A 20887-nucleotide genomic window follows, 5' to 3' on the forward strand; every position below is an offset into this window, starting at 1 on the left:
CACCGCTGATGCCCAGCGTCAGGGTACCTGTGGATGAGCTGCGGCAGGGCCGCCCGGCAGCACGCTCCACGGCTGGGTCTACGCCCACAGGGAGAAAATTTGACTTGCTTTACGGGTTCGATGATCAGGCCATGTGGGAGATTCTGCATAAGTAAAGCGAACTTAATGCAACAGTCAATGTGCAGAAATTAAAATAAACGAATGGGTTTTTATGTCAAGTTGGTGACATAAAGCACCCAGAGAAACCAATTATTCCAAACTATATTTTATTTATTTTTGTTTTGTTAGGGGAGGTAGTTAGGTTTATTTATTTACTTATTTATTTTAACAGAGGTACTGGACATTGAACCTAGGACCTCGTGCATGCTAAGCAGGCACTCCACCACTGAGCTATCCTCTCCCCTGATTCCAAACTATATTTTAACTTTGTATCTTCAATGAGAAAGCTGTAAAAACAATAGCAAAAAAAAAAAAAAAATCAAACTTCAACCAGTAGTCCTATTGTTAATAAAAATACTATAGTGGGGGAGGGTATAGCTCAGTGGTAGAGCGTGTGCTTAGCATGCACAGGTCCAGGGTTCAATCCCCAGTGCTTCCATTAAAATAAGGAAATAAGTATATAAACCTAATTGCATACCCCCAAGACAAATTATTATTATGAAATATGTGTCCTGTAGAATAAAGCAAATAATGTTAAATAAGTTTTCATCTTAAAAGAGGTAAAATTCAAGAATTTAAGTAAAAAAATTTGTAAACGAAAACATTTTTTAAACACTTTTATTGTGGTATGGTTCCTGTACAGTGAACTACAGATATTTCAGATGTACAATTTGATGAATTCTGATAGATGTGTACCCCCGTGAAAACACCACCACAATCAAGATAGCCAGTATTTCCATCACTCCGCGAGAGGTGCAATTTTTGAGTTCCTAATTTATCCCTTCCCACCCTCTTTATCCCTGGTAAACATTACTTTGTTCTCTGTGCCTGTGAGTCTGTTTCTGTTTTGTGCATAAGTTCATTTGTGTCCTTTTTTAGATTCCACATATAAGTGATACCATATGGCATTTTCCTCTCTTTCTGGCTTACTGTAAACTTAAAATCTGAATGGGAAACACCGGTGTGGATGCATAGCTTTTTTTCTTTCTTAAAGAACGTGTATATCCCTTGGGGAGGGAGGGTATAGCTCAAATGGTAGAGCGCAGGCTTAGCATGCACGAAATCCTGGGTTCAATCCCCAGTACCTCTACTGAACAAACAAACAAAAAACCCCAACAAAACCCCTAATAATAATAAAAAAGTAGACCTAATGACCCCCTCAAAATAGAAATACAGTAATAAAAAATGTGTATGTCCCATGCGAAAGTAGTTACCTCAAACAGTCCAGATGAAATGGGTGACAAGATAAATGATGGAAGGATTTTCCAGCTGTGCCCAGGGAGGGGACAGGAAGTGGAGGGGCAGGCCAGGATTGGCACATCAGGGATGGTGGTCCCTCACCCCACCCTCGCTGAAGGGAAGGGGGGCTCTGGGCCAGGACGGGGGCACAGAGGCTTCATCCAGCCAACTCCAGGCTGTGTGAGCACCTGCTGGCTGTCACAGAAGACTGAGCCTGACTTGGGTCATGTCAAACACACGCGAAGCCCTGGGCCGGCAGCAAGGCAGGAGGAGGAGCGGGGAGCTGGTGCAGTGGGAGGGGCAGCTCGACCCCCTCTGCCACTCGAGCGAGTTCCCAGGGCTCACCCACTCACCACTGACAGACAGAGGCAGAGAATTTAACTTTTGTGCTGGCTTTTTGGTGTGAATTTATTTCAGAGAAACCAAATGAGACCTAAATGAATGGTGGGGGGTTCCTCCGAGAGAACTCAGCCCCTGGATGCTGAAGTGGGGACAGAGTAGAAGCCGGCTACTCTGCAGCTCTGATAGGGGAAGGTGGTCAGGTGGGGTCCCCGTGGTGATGGGGAACTGAGAATACAGGGTCAGGCCATCCCCACCTGAGACAGGCAGACGCTGTGAGGCACCCTATGCTGCGCAGGAAGAACTGGAAAGTGTGATCCAACCTCCAACTACAGGAAATAGAGGGGCAGAGGCACAGGTTGGACACAAGGGACCCAGATGGATCCAGAATCCAGACTGGGGACTCCTTCCAGGACTAGTGACAGGCTTCCCAGCAAGTCCGTGGCATGGAGGAGAGTGGAAGGTGACCAGATGACCAGGTCAGGTGTCTGCCCCTCATCTCTTGGCTCTAAGCCCCACCCTACAGATGCTCTGGTTTGGGTGCTGCCCTCCCAGGCCCTCCCAGCAGTGAGCAGGCAGGAGCCTGGGATGCAGGAGGAGGGAGGGAGTGGAGCTTCCTTGATGTTCCCAGCTCCTTTCAGTATTGGTCCAGCAGCAGAGACAGCCGACCCCAGCCTCTGTGCTCCCCGGGTGGGTGCTATGGTCTGAATGTATGTTTTGCCCCAAATTCATCCGTTGAAATCCTAACCCCCAAGGTGATAGTATGAGAAGGTGGGGCCTCTGGGAGCTGATTAAGTCACAGGCTCCACCCTCATGATTGGAGCTTGCACCCTTAGAGCAGAGACCCCAGAGAGCTAGCTTACCCCCCCTCCCCCGGGAGAACACAGTGGGAAGGCAGCTGTCCACAATTCAGGAAACGGGCCCTCCTCACCAGACCCAAATCTGCTGGTGCCTTGACCTTGGGCTCCAGCCTCCAGAACTGTGAGAAATGAATTTCTGTCATTTATAACCCACCCAGTCTGGCATTTGTGTTACAGCATCCTGAACAGACTGAGTCAGAAAGCTGACAGCATGAAGCAACACGCATGTGAAAATGTGGAAGTGGCTCTGGAAGTGGAAGGTGGAAGAGTCTGAAGGTGCAAAGCCTGCACTGTCATGAATGGGGGCTCTGGTGACCCAGAAAGAAGAGAACGTAGAGAAAGCCTCAGTCTAGGTTCCTAGAGACCCAAGTAATCCTGAACAGAATGCTGGTAGAAATACGGGTGTATTCATCTAAAACCATACAACAGCCAGTTTTGTTGTTGCTGTTGTTGTTGTTGTTTTTAACCAACAAAATGGACTATTTAGAGCAGCGAAGAACTGCACTACAGGACAGGCAATATGGTGAGCCACACGCAAGTGGGGTAGAACAGAGAAGAGGAAACTCTTACGGAGGAGGAGGGGGAGGTTGGGAGGGCCGCTGTAAACAAAGGGTCCACTGGAGGAAACGCAGAGTTGGAAGTACGGTGGATTTTCATTGGCCGAGTTGTGACAGCCTCTCATTGGCTGGGCTGTTGCCAGGCGAGGAGAAAATCTTCCTTCCTCCCCCTGTGGCTTCTGGCCCAAGAGGCAAGGGAGCCTTGTCCTCTGGGATCTGTGTTGACGTCGGTGGACTGGGTGGGTGCACCCCTGCTGGCCGCCTCACTGTTTTAGTGAGGGCTCCCTGTACTGACTGTCACAGATAAGCTTTGTCAAAAAGAGGCGAAGAGCTTGGCGGAACTGCCTGTGACCTAGGGTTCTGCGGGTGATGAAACTGGTTGCTGGGCTGAGGGAACTTCCAAGCAAAGTCTCAGTGCTGAGGCAGCGAGGGGCCTTGTTTCTCTTGAGCACTTAGAGTAAAACACAAGAAGACTTAACGACAGAATTACTACCCAAAAGGAAGCAGAGCTTAGCATTTTGGAAAATTCTCAGCCTAAGGGTATTGACAGTAAGGAGACAGCTTGTTCGGAGAGAGCAGGAAAGGCGTGGCGAAACTTGACAAGGAGGCCAGTACAGACCAGCCAGGAGGAGCGAAGTAGCCAAGCAGAGGGGCGGCTGGTCACCCACGGAGCTGAGCCAGGGACTGTGGTCCAGGACAAGAAAAATGACTTCAAAGACAGTTGGGAGATCGTGGGGGTGCCCCTCCCAACCCAGCTGAGGATCCAGCTCTGTCCCCATGTTCTTGTCCCAGGGCAGGGGTGGCTGCCCCTCTGGAGGGCACAGCCATGAATGTTGGTGGCATCAGGGACTGGCACTCGCAAGGTACCAGTGTGCAGAATGTAAGAGCCACAGGGGCCTGGCTCCATTTCCTAGACCATGAAGGATGGAACCACCTGCAGCCTCAGGCTCAGGCCCCAGGCAGAGCCCCATGCCCTACAAGGGTGGGCCATGGCAGAGAGCCCCCACTAGGGTGACCTGGATGGGCAGGCTGCTGGTGCACACTCCCAGCCTGGGGAGAGCCGTGGGCACATGACTCCAGCCCAGGAGAGCTGCGGTGTGGGCTGCACCCAGCAAAGCCTTGGGGGCAGGACCACCGCCCCAGTGGGCCTGGAGGACAGACACTGAGCCAAGGAGGGTCACCTGGAGCCCTGAGGTTTGGGACTTGCTCAGAACCTGCCACTTCTTGCCTACTTCTAGGAAAGGGAGTATTCATTCCGTTCCCTCCCACTGTTGCTACTTTGAGGCACATAACTTGTCTGGTGTCACAGGTTCACAGCTGGAGGGGACACTATGTTCCTAGTGAGGCTTCTGATACTGCGCTAAGAGAAAGAAAAAGGCTTTGTTTTGGGGGGAGGGTAGAGCTCAGCAGTAGAGCACGTGTCTAGCATGCAAGAGGTCTTGGGTTCACTCCCCAGTCCCTCCATTAAATAAATAAATGAATAAATAAATGAAAACCTAGTCACCCCCGACCCCAAATAAAAGGACTTCCTAACCCTGTTACTACCAGCTCTCTTAAGTTAAAAAAAAAGGCAGTGCTTTGTTTTACACGCATCCTGAAGCACTTGGGATAAATGGCATTCCGTCTGGAATCTGCTTTACATGCTCCAGATGAAGGACTAAAGGACGGAGAAGAGATGGGGGGCGGGGCGGGGAGGATGCAGGCAGGAGGGCAGGTGTGAGGTGTGAGGTGCGGTAAATAGACAGATGAAGGGGATATTATACTGCAGAGTAACAAGCAAAGTCACACAATGACGCTAAGTCCCCAGCCACCCTCTCGTCTGGGGAACGCCCTGTCCCTGCAGCCCCTTCGTCCTTTGCTTATGATCGTCCACTCTACTGTAGACTTAGAAATCCTGTGATGTCGGCAAAACTGCAGGAAGAAAGAGTAAGAAAAAAAGTTACCCCCTTTTGATGTTTTAGGGAAAGACTCTGGAAAACAGTCACTAGAAGATGAAAGAACGCAGAGTCCGCACAAGCAACAACATTCAAAATGCTCCGCCATAAAAATAAAGGCCTTTTATTTGGTTTGCTCTGCCGTCCCAGGAACACCCGTGCCGCCCCCGCCCTGGCCACTGAGAAGCCCAAGTGTCAGCACGCAGGCCAGACGCTCTACCGGGGTCACGGGGTGACCTTCTTGTAGGTGACGTGGAGATGCGGCGTCAGGGGCTGGGTAGTGGTCGCCATGGAGACCGTCTGTTCAAGTTTGCCTTCAGAATTCAGTCTGAATTTTCGCGTAATCTGAGCAGAACAAAACAAGTACAAAATGTCTAAATTTGACCTTCCAAAGATCCAATGACCGCGGAGGTCCCACCACAGGCCAGGCGATCCTGCAGTGGCTGCAACATGTCACTTAAGACATCAGAGGCCTGTGAGCTGCAGTGTCCCTGCTGGCGGATGACAGACACGGCCCATGGCCGGAGGGGTGTCCCGACTTCCCTGCCCTCAGCTGTTCCCAAGAGACCAGCAGGAACTGGCCCTGCCTTATCTGGATCAGGAGCAGACCTTCGGCTGCCGCCTCCTCTATCTCACTTTCGCTCTGCAACTTGAACTGATGTAATGTGTTCTCGAAAAACTCAGGAACAGCACTTTTGGAACCTGAGTCATCAGAACAAATTAGGCAGTGACTTCCAATAAGAATACACGCCCGTAGCAACCAAGCCCCCAGTGAGAAAGTGTCTGTGAGCAGAGTGAGAGCACAGTGGCAGCAGAGGGCCACCTGCAGTGGTCGCCACCGGGGACCCACAGTGTGCGGATAGGCCACAGCCAGCTGCTCCGTCACTGACAAACCCTCCAGTGGAGGAAAAACCAGAGAAGCCAGATTTCAGAGTCTATTTAAGGGCATCAGAGAGCCACCCAGGCGAAAAGGCCCAAGGTCTCAGAGAGAAGGGAGGGCAGAGGGGAGACCCAGCTTGGAGCAACCGTCCATCCCAAGGCTGGTGTGACTTTAAGAGGCCACCTGGAGGCTGAGGGGACAGAACGGGGCCGGGGTAGGGGGAGAACCAGCTGGGCGCCCCCGGGCCATGGAGTATGACACATGGGAGACACTCTAGAACTGGAGCCCGTCTGGAAGGAGGGACCGCGGAAAACCACCCCAGACTGCAGGTGGGGGCCCAGCAGAGCTGCACCCCAGGAGTAAGAGTTAACCAGAAGCAGTCTGGAAAGTCCAGTTTCAAAACAGCTCCATCTCTAATGAACAGGATCTGCCCTTCCTGGACCAATCACCAGAAGCACGAGAACCACTCTGGGTGGGAGAAAACATCACACAAAGCCTCAAGTCGGCTACAGGTGTTCACACATGATGTCCAGAATTCAAAACATTCAACGGAAAGGATGGAATGCAGCAGACAACAGACTCACATCTTCCAAGTGATTAAGATAATCGTCACCCTAGCATTCCAGGTGCAGTGAAAATACCCTTCAAAAGTGAAAGCAAAACACAGGCATCGTTAGACAAAAACTCAGACAACTCCCCACCAGCAGGACTCCCCACCCTTAAACGAAGTAAGAGAGGCAGTTCTCAGGGGTTTCAGGAAGACGGCCCAAGAGAATCAGAGGTGCAGGGCAGATGAAAGCAGCCAGGAGCAGCTGTCTGGACAGCTGCCCACAAGTCCAGACAACAAAGATGCTCATTACCATTTACACAACCTGGTGGGGTTCAGAGGGTGCGGTTAGCGGAGGAGGCAGGAGGGGTGCCTGGGGCACTCAAAGGGGCTCTGCGTGCCAGCATCACCAGCATCGCCCACAGGCGGCTGGAAATGCAGGGTCTCAGGCTCCACCCCGACCTGGCACGTCAGGAGACACCTGAGCCCGGGGCCCGTGCTCTTGGCTGCGAAGTGCTGCCCTAAGGTTCCTGCCACAGCCCCCAGGTGGCCTGAGACCATGTTACACCGAACGTCCAGGAAATGTACTCGGCAGGGCCAGCATTGAGGACGGGAAGAGACGTGCAGCCGGCAGAAAGGACGGGACCGAGGGCAGAGGGACAGTAGGCCGTGCGGAGGGGACAGTCTCACACGGTACCTGCTCCTTCGATTCCACGTTACCTATTCTGGAATTCCATTTAAAAACAGACAAGCCTTTTCGCTAGAAACCACTCTGGGAAGGACACAGGAGGGGTGGAGAAAAACGAAGCGCCCCACGTGCCCTGCTCCCACTGGCTCCACACCCGCAGATGGATCCCAGGTGGGGCAGAGGGGCCACCTCCCCAGGGGCCTGCAGGTGGGGACCCTCGCCCCACGAGCCTTTCCAAGGTGGGGGGGGGGGCGACCACACTCAGCTCCCACAAGGAACCCAGATGACAGGTGCTGAGGCCACAGTCACCTCTCAACACCTAACGCTGGGGATGCGCCTCCAGCAGGGATCCAGCACCGGCCCTCAGCGTGGGGACTCAAACCCACATCAGCGCAGGGGCCCAGGGCGGCCTCTCCCTTGGCCGTCAGCTCTGCTTCTTTGCACCAAAATCTGTGAGCGGCCGGCAACAGCCATCTGGCTCCCGAGCCAGCAACTCGGTGGCAAGGAGGGGGACAGTCCTGCGCAGAGACGTCGTGACTGATGGAGACGGAGCAAAGGCCGGGCCACTGCCCCGTCTCCTCAGGAATCCCCTGTTAGGGTCCTTTGGGCTTTGCGGCCCCTTGGGTGAAATTTCTTGCTCTATTTTCCTCTTCAAAAGAAAGTTATTTGGAAGGATTTAAAGTTTAAAGTGCACGACATCACTCAGACCTTTCTGGGGGCCTCTGGTGACAGCAGGGCAGCACCTCAAGTCAGCCACGCCAGCTCGACCACCAGGACTAGGGTCCATCTGAGCCACAGACAGATCTCATGCAAAGAATAGGGGCCGGAAGCAGCTGTCTGCCTTTGAAACTTCCGAGTGGAGCTTGCTCAGGACATTGGGTGACCAGGAGCCTCATTCTGGAGAGAAGCCCAGCAGCTGGCAGCTCAGCCCCCACAGGCAGGTCAAGGGGCCATGGGGGCCGGAGGCACAGGAAGAGAGCTCATGCTGACCACAACGTGAGCCCTTACTGTAGGCGAGCTGCACGCTCCCCTCGCTGCACACGCCCAGGGGAAGCACACTGTGCTCCGCGTGCGGCCCGGGCAGGGCGTCCTTGGTGGGGGTGGGGGGGAGCAGTGGAAAGAAAACCAGAGGACGGGACGTCTGAGTAAAGGCAGAGACAGGAAGGTGCAAAATGCACCTCATGGCTAATAGCAAACTGGAGACGGAAGACATCCAGTGACTCTGAAAACAAGTCAGTTTTATAAACTATCAAATTGAATGATAACAGAGAAAACAGGTGAAGAAAAGTGAAAAGCAGCCTACAGGTGCCAACATCTGAGGGGACCCAGCAGGATAAACACAGGAAACCACACCCAGGAAGACCACGAGGAAAGGGCCAAAATCCAAAGACAGAGATTAAATCATGAAAATGACCAGAGGAAAAAAAGACAAATCGCGTGTAGGCATGAAGGATTAGCTGACTTTCAACAGTAACAATGAAGTCAGAAGACAATGGAACAATGTAGAGAAACTGCTTTAAGACCCCCACACCTGCTGATGCAGAACTCAATTAAATACCCTCCAAAGAAGATGTACAAATGGCCAAAAGGCACATGAGAAGATTCTCAACTCATCCTAGGGAAACGTAAATCAGAACTACAACAGGACACCACCTCACACTGAAAGTGGCTGAATGCAGAGCCTTGAAGAGGTATTTGTACCCACATGTTCATAACAGCATCGTTCACAGTAGCTAAAAGGTGGAAGCAACTAGGTGTCCATGATAGAGGTCTACCTACACAGTGGAATGTTACTTGGCATTAAAAAGGAGAGGAATTCCGACGTGTGCTACAACACGGATGAACCTTGAGGACATGATGCTGAGTGAAATAAGCCAGCCGCAAAAAAGACAAGTAGTGTATGATCTCACTTACGTGAGGCACCCACAGCAGTCACGATCACAGAGAGAAAGCACAAGGGTGGGGGCCAGGGGAGAGGGGAAGGGAGTTATTCTGTAAGGGGCACAGAGTGTCAGTTTTGCAAGGTCAGAGAGTCCTGGAGATGGATAATGATGATGGTCTACAGCAATGTGAGTACACTTACCACCACTCAAGCACACACTTACAAAGGTTCAGATGTGGGGGGCGGAGCTCAGTGGTGGAGGGAGCTCAGCACACCCAAGGCCCTGGGTCCCACCCCCAGTCCCTCTGTCAAAAAAACTAGGTAAGTAAACCTAGTTACCTTCCCCCCACAAAAACAAACAAACAAGAGACTGGAAAAGAACAAAAAGTTGGGGGTAAAATAAACTCAAGAGAAATGTTACAGACCTAAGCTACAAGAAATGTCACGAGTGCAGGTCTGGAATGAAGGGAAGTACACCACGGGAAACAGAGACCCACAGCAGGAGAAGAAGGAACACCGGGGGCGAGCCTGACTGAGGGGCTACTCGCCCCACCCACCGTCATGGCCTTCCAAGTCAGCTGCCTGTGTGCCGCACAGGTAGCTAGTGAGCAGGTTCACAGTACGTGTGTACCTTTTATGCGGAAAAGGTCTGTTGACAACAGCACAAAAGAAAGGATAACTGGAATTACACAGCTGTACGGTTATTACACAAGTGACGTGGAAATAGTGCAACACTGACTGTAAACAGACTTTGATAAATGTAGGACGCGTGGTGTTAGCCTTAAAGCAACGGCCAAAAAAAAGATACAATTAAACTAATAAAAGAAATAAAACAGAATGCTAGAAGTATTTAATTACCCCAAGAAAACAGAGTAAAGGAACAAAAAGGAACAATGCTGAGAACAAACAAAAGCAGACCAGTCAAGACAGTGGACGCCTAGTCACTCACACCAACACTTGTGCTAAAAACATAACCAACCGATGCTTGGCTGAACACGGAGCTTTCTGGGCGAGGGTGTAGCTCAAGCAGTGAGAGTGTGTGCTGCACATGCATGAGGTCCGGGGCTCAACCCTCAGTCCCTCTGTTAAAACAAACCTAATTACCACTCCTCCCCCAAATACAGTTTCCTGATTAGAGAAAAAAAAAGCACGGCTCTACAAGAGGTGTACTCTAAATACAGAGACAAGCCGAATATAAAAGGGAAGGAAAAAAAATATTAAGTAAAGCAAGTCACACAGAGAAAGACAAATATGTTGTTGCCTGTACGTGGAATCTAAAAAAATGACACACATGAACTTATCTACAAAACAGAACACTCACAGACAGAAAACAAACTTACGGTTACCAAAGCGGGAAGGGCAGAAGGGTAAACTGGGGGCTCTGGATTAGCAGATACACACTCCTACATACAAAACAGATAAACAACGAGGTCCTACTGCACAGCACAGGGAACTGCATTCAATATCTTACAATAACATAATGAAAAAGAACATGAAAAAGAATGTGTATATAGATGTAAAACTGAATCACTATGCTACACGCCAGAAACTAACACAACATCGTAAGTCAACTATACTTCAATAAAAAATAAATAAAAATTAAAAAAAAAAGAAATACCATATAAACAATAAGCATAACAAAGCAGGTGTGATGATAGCAGCACCGGGCAAGCGGACTTCAAGGCATACTATTGCCACCATAAAGGGAACATTTCATAAACATGATGTGTATCATCACATGCATGCACTGAAATAATAGAGCTTCCAAGCTACGAAGCAGAAAGAGACAGAATCAAAGAAAGGAACAGAAATACCCTCAGTCAAACTGGAGATTTTAAGACCTCTCAGAAATCAGACAGAACCACCTGCCTGCCCCCACCAACCATCTAGCACATAGAAAATCGGACGTTATCAATCAGTTCGACCTAACTGGCATTTTCAGTCCACTACACCCAACAGCTGTTGAATACTTACTTGTTTTGAGTGCATATGAAATATTCACCAATTTAGACCATACTCTGGGGTATAAAATAACTCTCAGAGACCATGTTCTCTGGGCTTTATAGAACTGACTTAGAAATCATAGCAAGGAAATCCTCAAGTGTTTGGAAAATATGCAACATACTTCTAAATAAGTGTTCAAAGGAAAAAGATCATCAGAGAAATAGAATATTCTGAGCTAGGAGATAACAAAAGCACAGTATGTTAATATTTGTGGAACACAGCTAACGCAGGACTTGAAGGGAAATTCATACAGCTTCAGATGGCATACTGTAAAATAAAAATGGCGTAAATACCATCGACCCAAGTTTTCCCTTTAAGAAGCCAAAAAATAAAGAGGAAGAAATTAAATTCAGAGTAATCGGAGAAAAACAAATAATAATATTGATAATACATAAACCCAGGAACATAAAAACGATTAATCGTCACAATCAAATGGGGTTTAATCTGAAGAATGTGAGGTGGGTTCAATGTCTGAAAACCTGTTACTATAATTCACCATTACTAAGAGAATAAAGGAGAAAAATCACATGATGACAGCAAAAGCACGTATCAGAATGCAATACCCATTTATGATTAGAAAAACTAAAAACTAGCAAACTAAAACCTTGAGGAAATGTAATTTGATAACCCTACAGCCAACACCATACACAACGCCTTCCCCTAGAACAGAGGACAAGGCAGTGTCTGCTGCCACCCCCTGCACTGAGCATTACACCGAGGGTCCTGTCCAGTGGCGTCACGATGAAACAGCAGACGACATGAGCATCTACGCAGACAGTCCTGAGGGCTCTGCTAAAAGCTGCTGAAGTAAGTAAGTGAATAGAAGGTTACACGACATGAGATCAAACTACAACTGTCAGTTTTATTTCTACATACTAGCAGCAAACTGGAAAAACCAAAAAATCACTTGTAACAGCATCTAAAACCATGAACTAGAAAAACTTAACAAAATACATGTACAACGTGCACACTGAAAACTGCAGAGCAATTCAGAGTGGGAGAAAGCTAAGAAGATGCCGAAACCTGCCTTGACCCTGGGTCACAAGGCAGCCTGCCCAAGACGGCGCTCCCCAGGTTAACCTGCGAGTTCAAGCAATCCCGATGAAATTTGTTCTGGAAGCTCACAAACTGACTCCAGAATTCATATGGAAATGCAAAAGATCCTTGGATAGCCAAACAATTTTGGAAGAAGAAGGAAAAAATGGGGCAACTTAGTATAATCCAGTTTCAAGGATTAGCGCAAAGCTACAGCCATCAAGGCTGCGCCGCTGCACAGGCAGGCTGAGCGAGCACCAGGCCTGGACAGCAACAGACAGACACACACAGGTCCAATGAGTTATTGTCAAAAAAGACACCTACAGACATCAACGAGCGAGGGTAGTTTTTCAAAAAATTGTGCTGGAACAACTCAGCTGAATATCTGCATGGGAAAAAATTTAAAAATTTTGACATCTACCTCACACCATACAAAAAAGCAAATTCCGAAATCATAAGCCTTGAGGTAAAACGGAACACTACAAAAATTCCTGAAGAAAATGCAGGTGAAAGCCTGCATTTAGTCAAAAAATGTTAAGTCAGGGCACAAAAGACTAACTATAAAAGACGGGGTTCATAACAGAACCTCATCAAACGTAAATCATTCTGTTAAAGAAATGAAAGGCAAGTCTTAAGTTGGGAACATAGTCTTATCACCTCCACCTGATGAAGGACACGTATCCAGAATATACAACAAGCTCTACCAGCTCAGTAGTAAGACAACCAGCCCACTGCAGAAAGAGGACAGAGGGCTTGGATGCTCACTTCCCGAAACAAAAAACACAAGTGGCGAACGGGCACACTGAAGGGACGAGCAACAACACTGGGCATCAGGGAAACGCAGTCCTGGATGCCACCAGGATGGCTGAAGCCCCAGGACCGACCCGGAGAGGGCTGGGCCGGGCCGGCCGGCACGCAGCCCGCTGGGCGTGGCGTGGCGCAGGGAGGCAGCTGTGCTGGCAAGCAGCCTGCAGACCCTTCTAAGTTTGGTGCAGTGGTAGGGATCCACCCAAGAGAAATGAAAACATGTGTCTGCACAGAGACATGTACACAGATGCCCACAGCTGCTTTATTCACAACAGCCCGGAACTGGAAACAAACCAAACACAGGTCCCTCAGAAGAGAAGGAGTAAACAAGACTGACATGTTCCCTCTGGGGAACACTACTCAGCAACCAAAACCAACCAGCCTGCTGGTGGAAGCAACAGCACAGAAGAATCTCAGAACACGACCTGCCTGGAAGGGGTGCGTGCTGCAGGGCCCCACTTACAGGGAGCTCTAGACAACACAAGTCCGGTCCACAGTGACAGAGGCCGGATCGCCGGTCATGGGGAGGGCATGGGGCACAGGGACTCCTTCTGGGGGTGGTGGACTGTTCTTGTCTGGACTGGGGTGTGCTACACATAGACCATGTATAAATTATACTTCAAGAAAATTGATTTTTAAAAATGAGAAAAGCTCAGGTGGGAAGGGCAGGCAGGCTCCTTGGGCAGGGCTGGGGCAGCTGGTCACTCCTCTGGGAAAGAGTGAAGCGGACCCTCCTCAGATAACACACACAAAACTCAATTCCAGGTGCACTAGCGACCTAAAGGAAAGGTTTCAGGTCAGACTGTAATGGTTCCAAGAAAAACATACAGAATATGTATTTCCTGACCTGTTCTTAGAGAAAACTGCTTAAATAAAACAGAATCCAGAAAGAAGAGACCAGTAGATTGAAGCATATGTAATTAAGAACTTTTGTTTCTCAAAAATAATAAAAAGAACTGAAAAGATACTCACAGACTGGAAAAGATATTTGCAACACACGTAATGAACATAAGGGCTTATGTCCAAATCATACAAGGAACTGCCGATGTCAGGAAGGAAAGCAGCAGAAGATGGTCAAGGACTGAGCAGGACTTCCCGAGAGCACGACCAACAAGGACAGGAAAGACGCTGCACCTCCCGCACCATCAGAGCAGCTGGGGTTGCAAACTCGATGCAGAAGCTGCCAGACTCAAGGTGCGGCGAGCACGGACGGGCAGAGGTTCTTCGAGGCAGGGGCCTCCCTGACCGTCCTGTCAAACGGGGGCACAGGCCTGGACCTGCTCTGTCTCAGGCTGCGGCTGCAGGGCACGCAGGGCATACGCAGACTGGGCGGGGTCTGAAGTGACCAAGCACAGAAGCAGCAACGGGAGAGGGTGAGTCAGGGTTGGGCCTCGGCGGCAGAAGCGCAGGGCCTCGTCCCAGACCTGTGTCTCCCAGGGTCTGCAGAAGCCTGGCACTCAGCTCCCCAGACGCTGGGGGGACAGATGGGGCTTCGAGTCCAGTCCCTCACCTCCCACTCCCGTCCTGGCCTCAAGGCTGAGCTTCCTCATCCTGGTTCTGCCCAAGTCAGCCCAGCTGGGAGGACCAACCTGGGGGCAGACCGATCCAGGATGAGCGTCTGGCCTGTGGTCAGCGCGGCCACAGGGCTCACCTCTGCCTACTCCCTCCTTTTGCAGGAGAGGTGCTGTTTGTTTAAATAGTAAAACCCAAAGTCAGTTCTTCAGCAAAAATAAACAAAAAAAATCCAAACAAAACTGCGACGAATCAGGTAGCCTCTAGCAAGTGTGAGCAAGAAAAAGAGCGCCCACAGACACATGCAAAACAGAGAGAGGTAAACGGGATGCAACGGCCAACAGTGAGGAACAGTCACGTTACTCCTCTGTGAAACCCTGAAGCCCTCTCCTGGGAAAACGAATCTGCAAGCTAAGCAGGCAGGAAACCCGGGGAGACGAACAGTCTCGGAGGAAGGCGGACGGCCTCCCCAGTCTGCCTGTGGGCTTGTCCCCGAGGACGCCCACCTGCCACAGAAGTTCTGTGGGTTCACCCTCACTGTCGGGGTTCCGAGCAGCCAGAAGGCCCCCAGCCCTCTCCATGACCGACTCTGGTACCAAGACGGGTAATGACATCTGGATGTCACGACAAGGAGGACTGTCCTCAAGGAGGAGACGTGAGTGTTACTAATGTAGTTCAGTGCACCAACAGCTTCAAGTGGAAAGAACACAGAATCCTCCCAAAAGGGGCTGCAACAGCACTGGATAAAACTCAACTCTCATTCCTGAGTGCAGTTCTGGGCACGCCAGAAACAGACTCTCCTTGATCCGACAAAGGCTCTCCACCAGCGCGAGACTGGTGGGGGGAGCGACTACAGCAAACACCTTGCCGGGGTGAAGGCAGAGGCACGGCCACGAGGGGACCGACCGGCAGGTCCACAGGAACACACAGCACCCACAGGTGTCCCCAGCCATCAACGCTGCTCAGAGGAAGAAACAGAAACAACGAAACTACACAGGACTGAAGGCTGGACCTACCACGACACGTCCAAGTCCTGTGTGACTGAAACTAGAGAGAAAGACCCTCGGTGTGGGCTGAAACACAGCCAGCGGGGCCCGGCACCACTGTGCGCCCACCACCCTGCAGCACACTGCCGTCCATCTCTGGTCGCTGGTCCCCACCAGGGAAAGTTGGCACCAGAAGCTCCGTCACGTAGAGACAAACCTGAGTGAGACTAAAGGTCTGAAAGTAAAAAGGAAACCTGAAGAGTACGAGAAAATGGAAGAATAATTTTATCATTTTGGAGCAGAACATGCCTTCCTGAGCAAGAACCCAAATCCGGACAGGGTTAAGGAAAAGACCCCCAGAGGCAAGTACAGAAAAGTGTACAGCCCGAGGGTAGAACATCACAAGCCAAGCCAACAAGAGCACCGAACGGGAACCTGTGCCACAAATGCGGCAGACCACAGAGTAACATCCACAGTACATATAAATCTCCCAAAAATCAGTGAGAAAGTGACAGCTGCCCCACAGAAAACCAGGCAATGACCGAGACCATGAAGTACATAGAACAAGAAACACAGTTCATCAGTGAGCATAGGAGAACGCTCCCCTCACCCACAAGTTACATTTAAAACACAAACGAGACACCACCTTCTTATTTACCAGATCTGAAAAGATCAGAAAGCCTGAAAATGCACCATGGTGGTGAAGGGGGGGAGCCGGGTCCTCCTGCACAGTGTTGGGGGAGCCTACCGTTATGAAAAGCAATTGCACAGTATCCACCAGAATTTAAAATGTTTCTATCTTTTGATTCAGCAATTAAACCGGCAGAAAGAAACACGTCCAACAGACATGGATGTATTCGCAAAAGTGGACAACACAGACGTAAGAGAATCGGCTGTCCACCTTGGGGTCAGCCCGCCTCCTGTTCTTGGAGGGTACTTTCCTTTTGTTAAATAAAACCTTAAAATCTTCAGGTACACAAGAACAATAGCAAAAACAGAAAAGAATGTTTGTGACAGAAGAACACCCGACTGCCCCCAAGTGAATGGGGATGAGGCATTAAATCCCGGCACGTGTGAATGAGAAGGTGGTGGGTGGAGATGCCAGGATACAGTGAGAGGCGAAACTTGAGTCAGGGATGGTGTGCAGCCCCGCCTGTGACGAGCCATCTGCGGGCGCTCGGGCTCACCTGTTCCACGTGGGGCTCCCTGGCGAAGGAGATCCTGGCGATGGAGTGGGACGCAATACACAGCTCCTGCCCATTCACCTCGCCCTCCTCCACCTCCACGATGCCTGCAAGGCAGCACCATCAGCCCACACAGCCTGCCCGGGCTCCCCACCACCTTTTGCCATCAAGGATTCACCAGATCTGAGCTTTGCAGTCATCAGTGCAACGACATGTCCCCCTGCCTGCAATGACCGTCCAGGGATCAAGGGGGTACAAGTGCCTTGTACAGCCCGGGAGGTGGGCTCCGAGGGCTCCCCTCTCCAGGGGTGCCCTGACCCCAGTACCCCCCTCAACCCCCGACAACCTGAATGGAAGGTCAGGTAGGCAGGTTGTGAGTAACTTCTAACTCATGAACTCGGTTAACTATTTTGGGATGAACTCCCACTGTGGGCAAAGCAGACCTCCTGACAGAACTCTCAGCTGGGCAGGGGGCCCTCTCCGCTCCAGTTCCCCCAAAGCCCCACCTGCACGGCAGCACGGACGGAAGCCGGCCGCCTGCTGCCACTGACAGAACTGAGGGACGGAGAAAAGACATCAGCCTGTTGGCACAGAGACGCTCCCACAGCTGCCCCACCACTGGCTCCCCAACCCTGTCCTAAGGCCTAACACTCTTCACCCCAAAAGGTGCTCACAGGACAATGCCTACACCTCAACCATCTCCATAAATGTGTCCCTGAGCATGGACACGCCGGAGGTCAGTAAGAGTGGGGAGCAGATGCCACCTCGCCTGCTAGCCACGTCTGGGCCAGCAGAAGGGCAGCCTGCGGAGGCCCAGTGAGGGGAGTACCTGTGTTCTGGGCGCTGACGAAGGCCACCTTGTTGGTGTCGGGCTGCAGGCGGATGAAGCCACACTCCCTGTGCATGGGCTTGTGTGTGTCCGGGTGGAAGGCGCTGAACCTGGACGGGCAATCAGACAGGTGGAGCCCCAGGTGCCCCACGCCCACCAGAGCACCCAGACCACCGCCGCCCTCCTCTTACCTGGGAGGCACCCCACTCCTCAACGTTAAGAACCATGTGGAAACAGACACAGAGGACGCCACGTGGGACACGCAGACACCCGTGTGCGGGCTCTGGACCCTCGCTCACCGGGAAGCGCCTCCCCGAGCACCCCCAGCCCCAGCCCACAGCCTCCCCCCCTCCACTTTCCACCCTCCCACTGACCAGGAGTGGTCACGACCTTGGGGACAGGGACTTGTCCTCTGTAATCTGGGGTATATCCTTCCCCCAAGGTCCTTTCAGCCCCAACACCCCACAGGTTTCTCAGCCCTGAGCACCCCACAAACACGGCAAATCCCACCCGAACACCAGGCCTTTCCTCTTTGGGTCTATTATCTTGCTTGGGAGTCTAACCCATCCGTAAGGTAGGAAACAGAACAGGCCCTGCGTCCACTGCACACTCTCGGTGGTAGTGGGGGGAGGCTGCATCCTGACCCGAGGGCCCCATGTCACCAGCACCACGAACCACCACGGGAACCTACTGCCACCACAGAGGGACGTGGCCGGGCCAGTGGGGCGGCTACGGCCCACACGGGCGGGCGCAGGCCGTCTCTAACGTGACCCCTAATGAGGAGCACGCTGTGGACCAAAACCTACTACGCACGTGCACCATTATGTTTACCAAAACATATACCTTCTATCCTATTCTATTTCATTTTTGGTTATGTTAGTCACAAAACTGAGTGACTAGCATCAAAATTAATTAATGCTAGTCTCAATGTTCTCTAATGGGTATAACCCACAATTTAAAAAGACTGCTTTGCACTGTGGGTTGTTGTGTGCTATCCTGAACTTCCAGCTTTTGGCGTACACGCGGGACATTACTTTTCCCTCACCCCCTGTCGGAAGTAACATAGGCAGGTGTGAGATACCATATCCTCAGCCACTTCCCTTAGATCCCTGGGGTGCCCCCTCTCCAGCCGCCCTCACTGCGACCTGCTTCCTAAAAGGCACAGCTGGAGGCCCTGCTCTGCTGCACAGTAAGAACCTGAGAACCAACCACAACACCACCGGCTTCCCTGACACCTCAGCTGGCTCAGGGGCAGGTCTGAACGAAAGCCACGTCCCCCTATTTTCAGTAATATTGGGGTGACTGGTTTCCACACAGGAATGCAGCATGAGATGAAGGATTTAACTGAGCACCTACACTTATTTTTATGTTTGGATTAACAAGCCTGAGATTCTGTGGTCAGCTTCACATTTTCCAGAACATAAGAAAGTACCATTTCCACCCACCCACGGTGTCAGGGACAGGTGCAGGCCGGGAGAGGGTGCCTTTCTCAAAGAAACCACCAGGTGCATCTGTCCCTTCCCACCTAGTGTTCGTGGGCCTCTTGTCAGCCAGAACCGCCCCTGCAGAGGACTGGGCAGACTCACGAGAAGTTCAGCATAGGCTGGCCCACATGGGAGATGTGCGCCTCCTCCAGGTACTGGAAGGGCTGCAGTGTCGGGAAGGTACCAGCGCCCGGCGGGTCTGACAGCCAGGTGCCCAGCATCCAGGACAGCGGCTCCACCACGGGGTTCATCCTGGCGGGCTCTGGGGACAGAAGGAAGAGACAGTCAGCGGCTCTGTGCCCAATGGTCTCCCTCCAGCCACCTGTGCTGAGCTGCGTGTGGAAGCCCACTCTGTACCAGAGCATGCCCTTGTTGGCTAACCCTGTGGGCCGTCAGCAGGCCATCTGCCACCTGTCAGGAGGGGAGAAGACCAAGCAATTAGCAAACGTCCTCTTTCCAGACCTGGCTTCGGACCCTGCAGCTCCTCCTCCACAGAAAAGAGAGCCAGAGGGCCTGGCGGGCAGGGGGAGGCCTGGGGAAGCAGGTGCCCCCATGGCGCCTCAGGGACGGAGATGAGCGGCAGAGGAAGCTGTGAAAAGCGGACGGGGTCTCAGGGCAGGTAAAGTGTGCAGCGCACACTCTGCGAGCAAGGTTTGCATGTGACCGCAGCTCCCCAGGGAGCCTCTGGACCCCAGGCCAGCAGCACCCTGGGCTTCCTTTAGACCGAGAAGGGCACAGAAGCAGCCCGTGACTGAAGTGTGAGGGGCGACACGAAGGCCTTGAATGGAGGGGTCCAGAGACAGGACCACAGGCAAGGGTGGGTGGCTACCCCTACTCTGCCAGGGGGTGCCAGGCAGAAAACCCCCACCCCATGTCCCAGTCCTACTGGGCCAAGCAGTTGGGGTGGACCCTGGCTATGGACCACGTGCTGACTTTTTAGAACCTGGCTCCCGTGGTCCCCACGTCACTGTGTGTGGCCTACATGCCCGAGACTGCCGGAAGGTGGGGCTGTTGCCGTGCACCTGGCCCATCCAGGGCACCAGGACTGGAGGTCTGATGCCCAGATGCAGTCCAGACTCTTCCCCTGGATGCCTGCTTCCCACACCTTGTCAGCCTTCACCCGAACAGCACGAACGGCATAAGGAAAAGCAGAGGAGAGAGGCAGGGGTCAGCTGACCTGATCAGAGGTTTCAACAGACCCAAAGAAGCCAAAGCAAGGGGACCCACTTCCCAGTCATACACACCAAGGGCCTCTTGACCTCTAAAATTACACCACCTTTGACTATAAATTGAAAGCAGTCTGGGAGAATAACACCCAAGAGGAAAGGACTCACAGGGCTCTGGCGGTGGAGGAGGGACAGGCCACGTTTAAGAACACGGGCCTGTGGAGCAGGCTGAGCTTGTGGCCAGGCCCAGGCACGAAGCACGAACAGAGGCTGGAGAACAGGGACTTGCACCTCTGACGTCTGAGTCTGCACGGGGCAAAAACGGGGCCCAAGTTGGGGTGTGTGAAAATCTCCTCCTTCCCCCGCTGGCCCTCTCTTCCAGCATCCCCTTTCACACTGCCCGGGGGGGCGTTAGAAAGTGAGGATGGCAGCGTTTGAGCCTTGATGGGTAGAAAGTTCATAATTAAACAGCGAGGGAAATTTAAGCCCGGATTTTAGTATTGATCCTTGGTGGAAGTAAGGAACGAAAGCTTCAAAGTCAAAAGTCTAGGCTCCAGCAGATCCTGCTGCTGCTGATTACCGGTAACACGTGAAGGCCTGCAACACACCAGACCCCTCCCAGGGAGGGGGACAGGCAGCGAGCTACTGGGAGACAAGCCTCGCCGCCCCCCGGGCGCTGACACCCGGGCGAGGGAAGAGAGTTGTGCACAAAGAAGTGAAGAGAGATGCCGAGTCTCATGGACACCAGGTGACGAGCCAGGACTGGGGGTGCATCTTGAGATCTTACCTAAGAGG

At 51.8% G+C, this 20887-nt stretch overlaps 1 protein-coding gene across 1 annotated transcript in view; it reads right to left on the reverse strand.

Annotated features, from left to right (window-relative positions):
• Positions 1-5196: 5196 nt before the first annotated feature.
• The window catches only part of THAP4 (THAP domain containing 4), a 32511-nt gene continuing 16820 nt past the window's right edge, over positions 5197-20887 (reverse strand). The window contains exons 3-6 of the mRNA XM_031452638.2: positions 19029-19188; positions 17443-17552; positions 16617-16720; positions 5197-5433 (exon numbers count right to left, since the gene is read on the reverse strand). Of these exons, the coding sequence (XP_031308498.2) occupies positions 5314-5433; positions 16617-16720; positions 17443-17552; positions 19029-19188 (494 nt within the window). The 3' untranslated portion in view covers positions 5197-5313. The remainder of the gene's footprint in view (positions 5434-16616; positions 16721-17442; positions 17553-19028; positions 19189-20887) is intronic.

Source organism: Camelus dromedarius, chromosome 4 (assembly GCF_036321535.1).
Source record: "Camelus dromedarius isolate mCamDro1 chromosome 4, mCamDro1.pat, whole genome shotgun sequence".
NCBI classification, from domain to species: Eukaryota; Metazoa; Chordata; class Mammalia; order Artiodactyla; family Camelidae; genus Camelus; species Camelus dromedarius.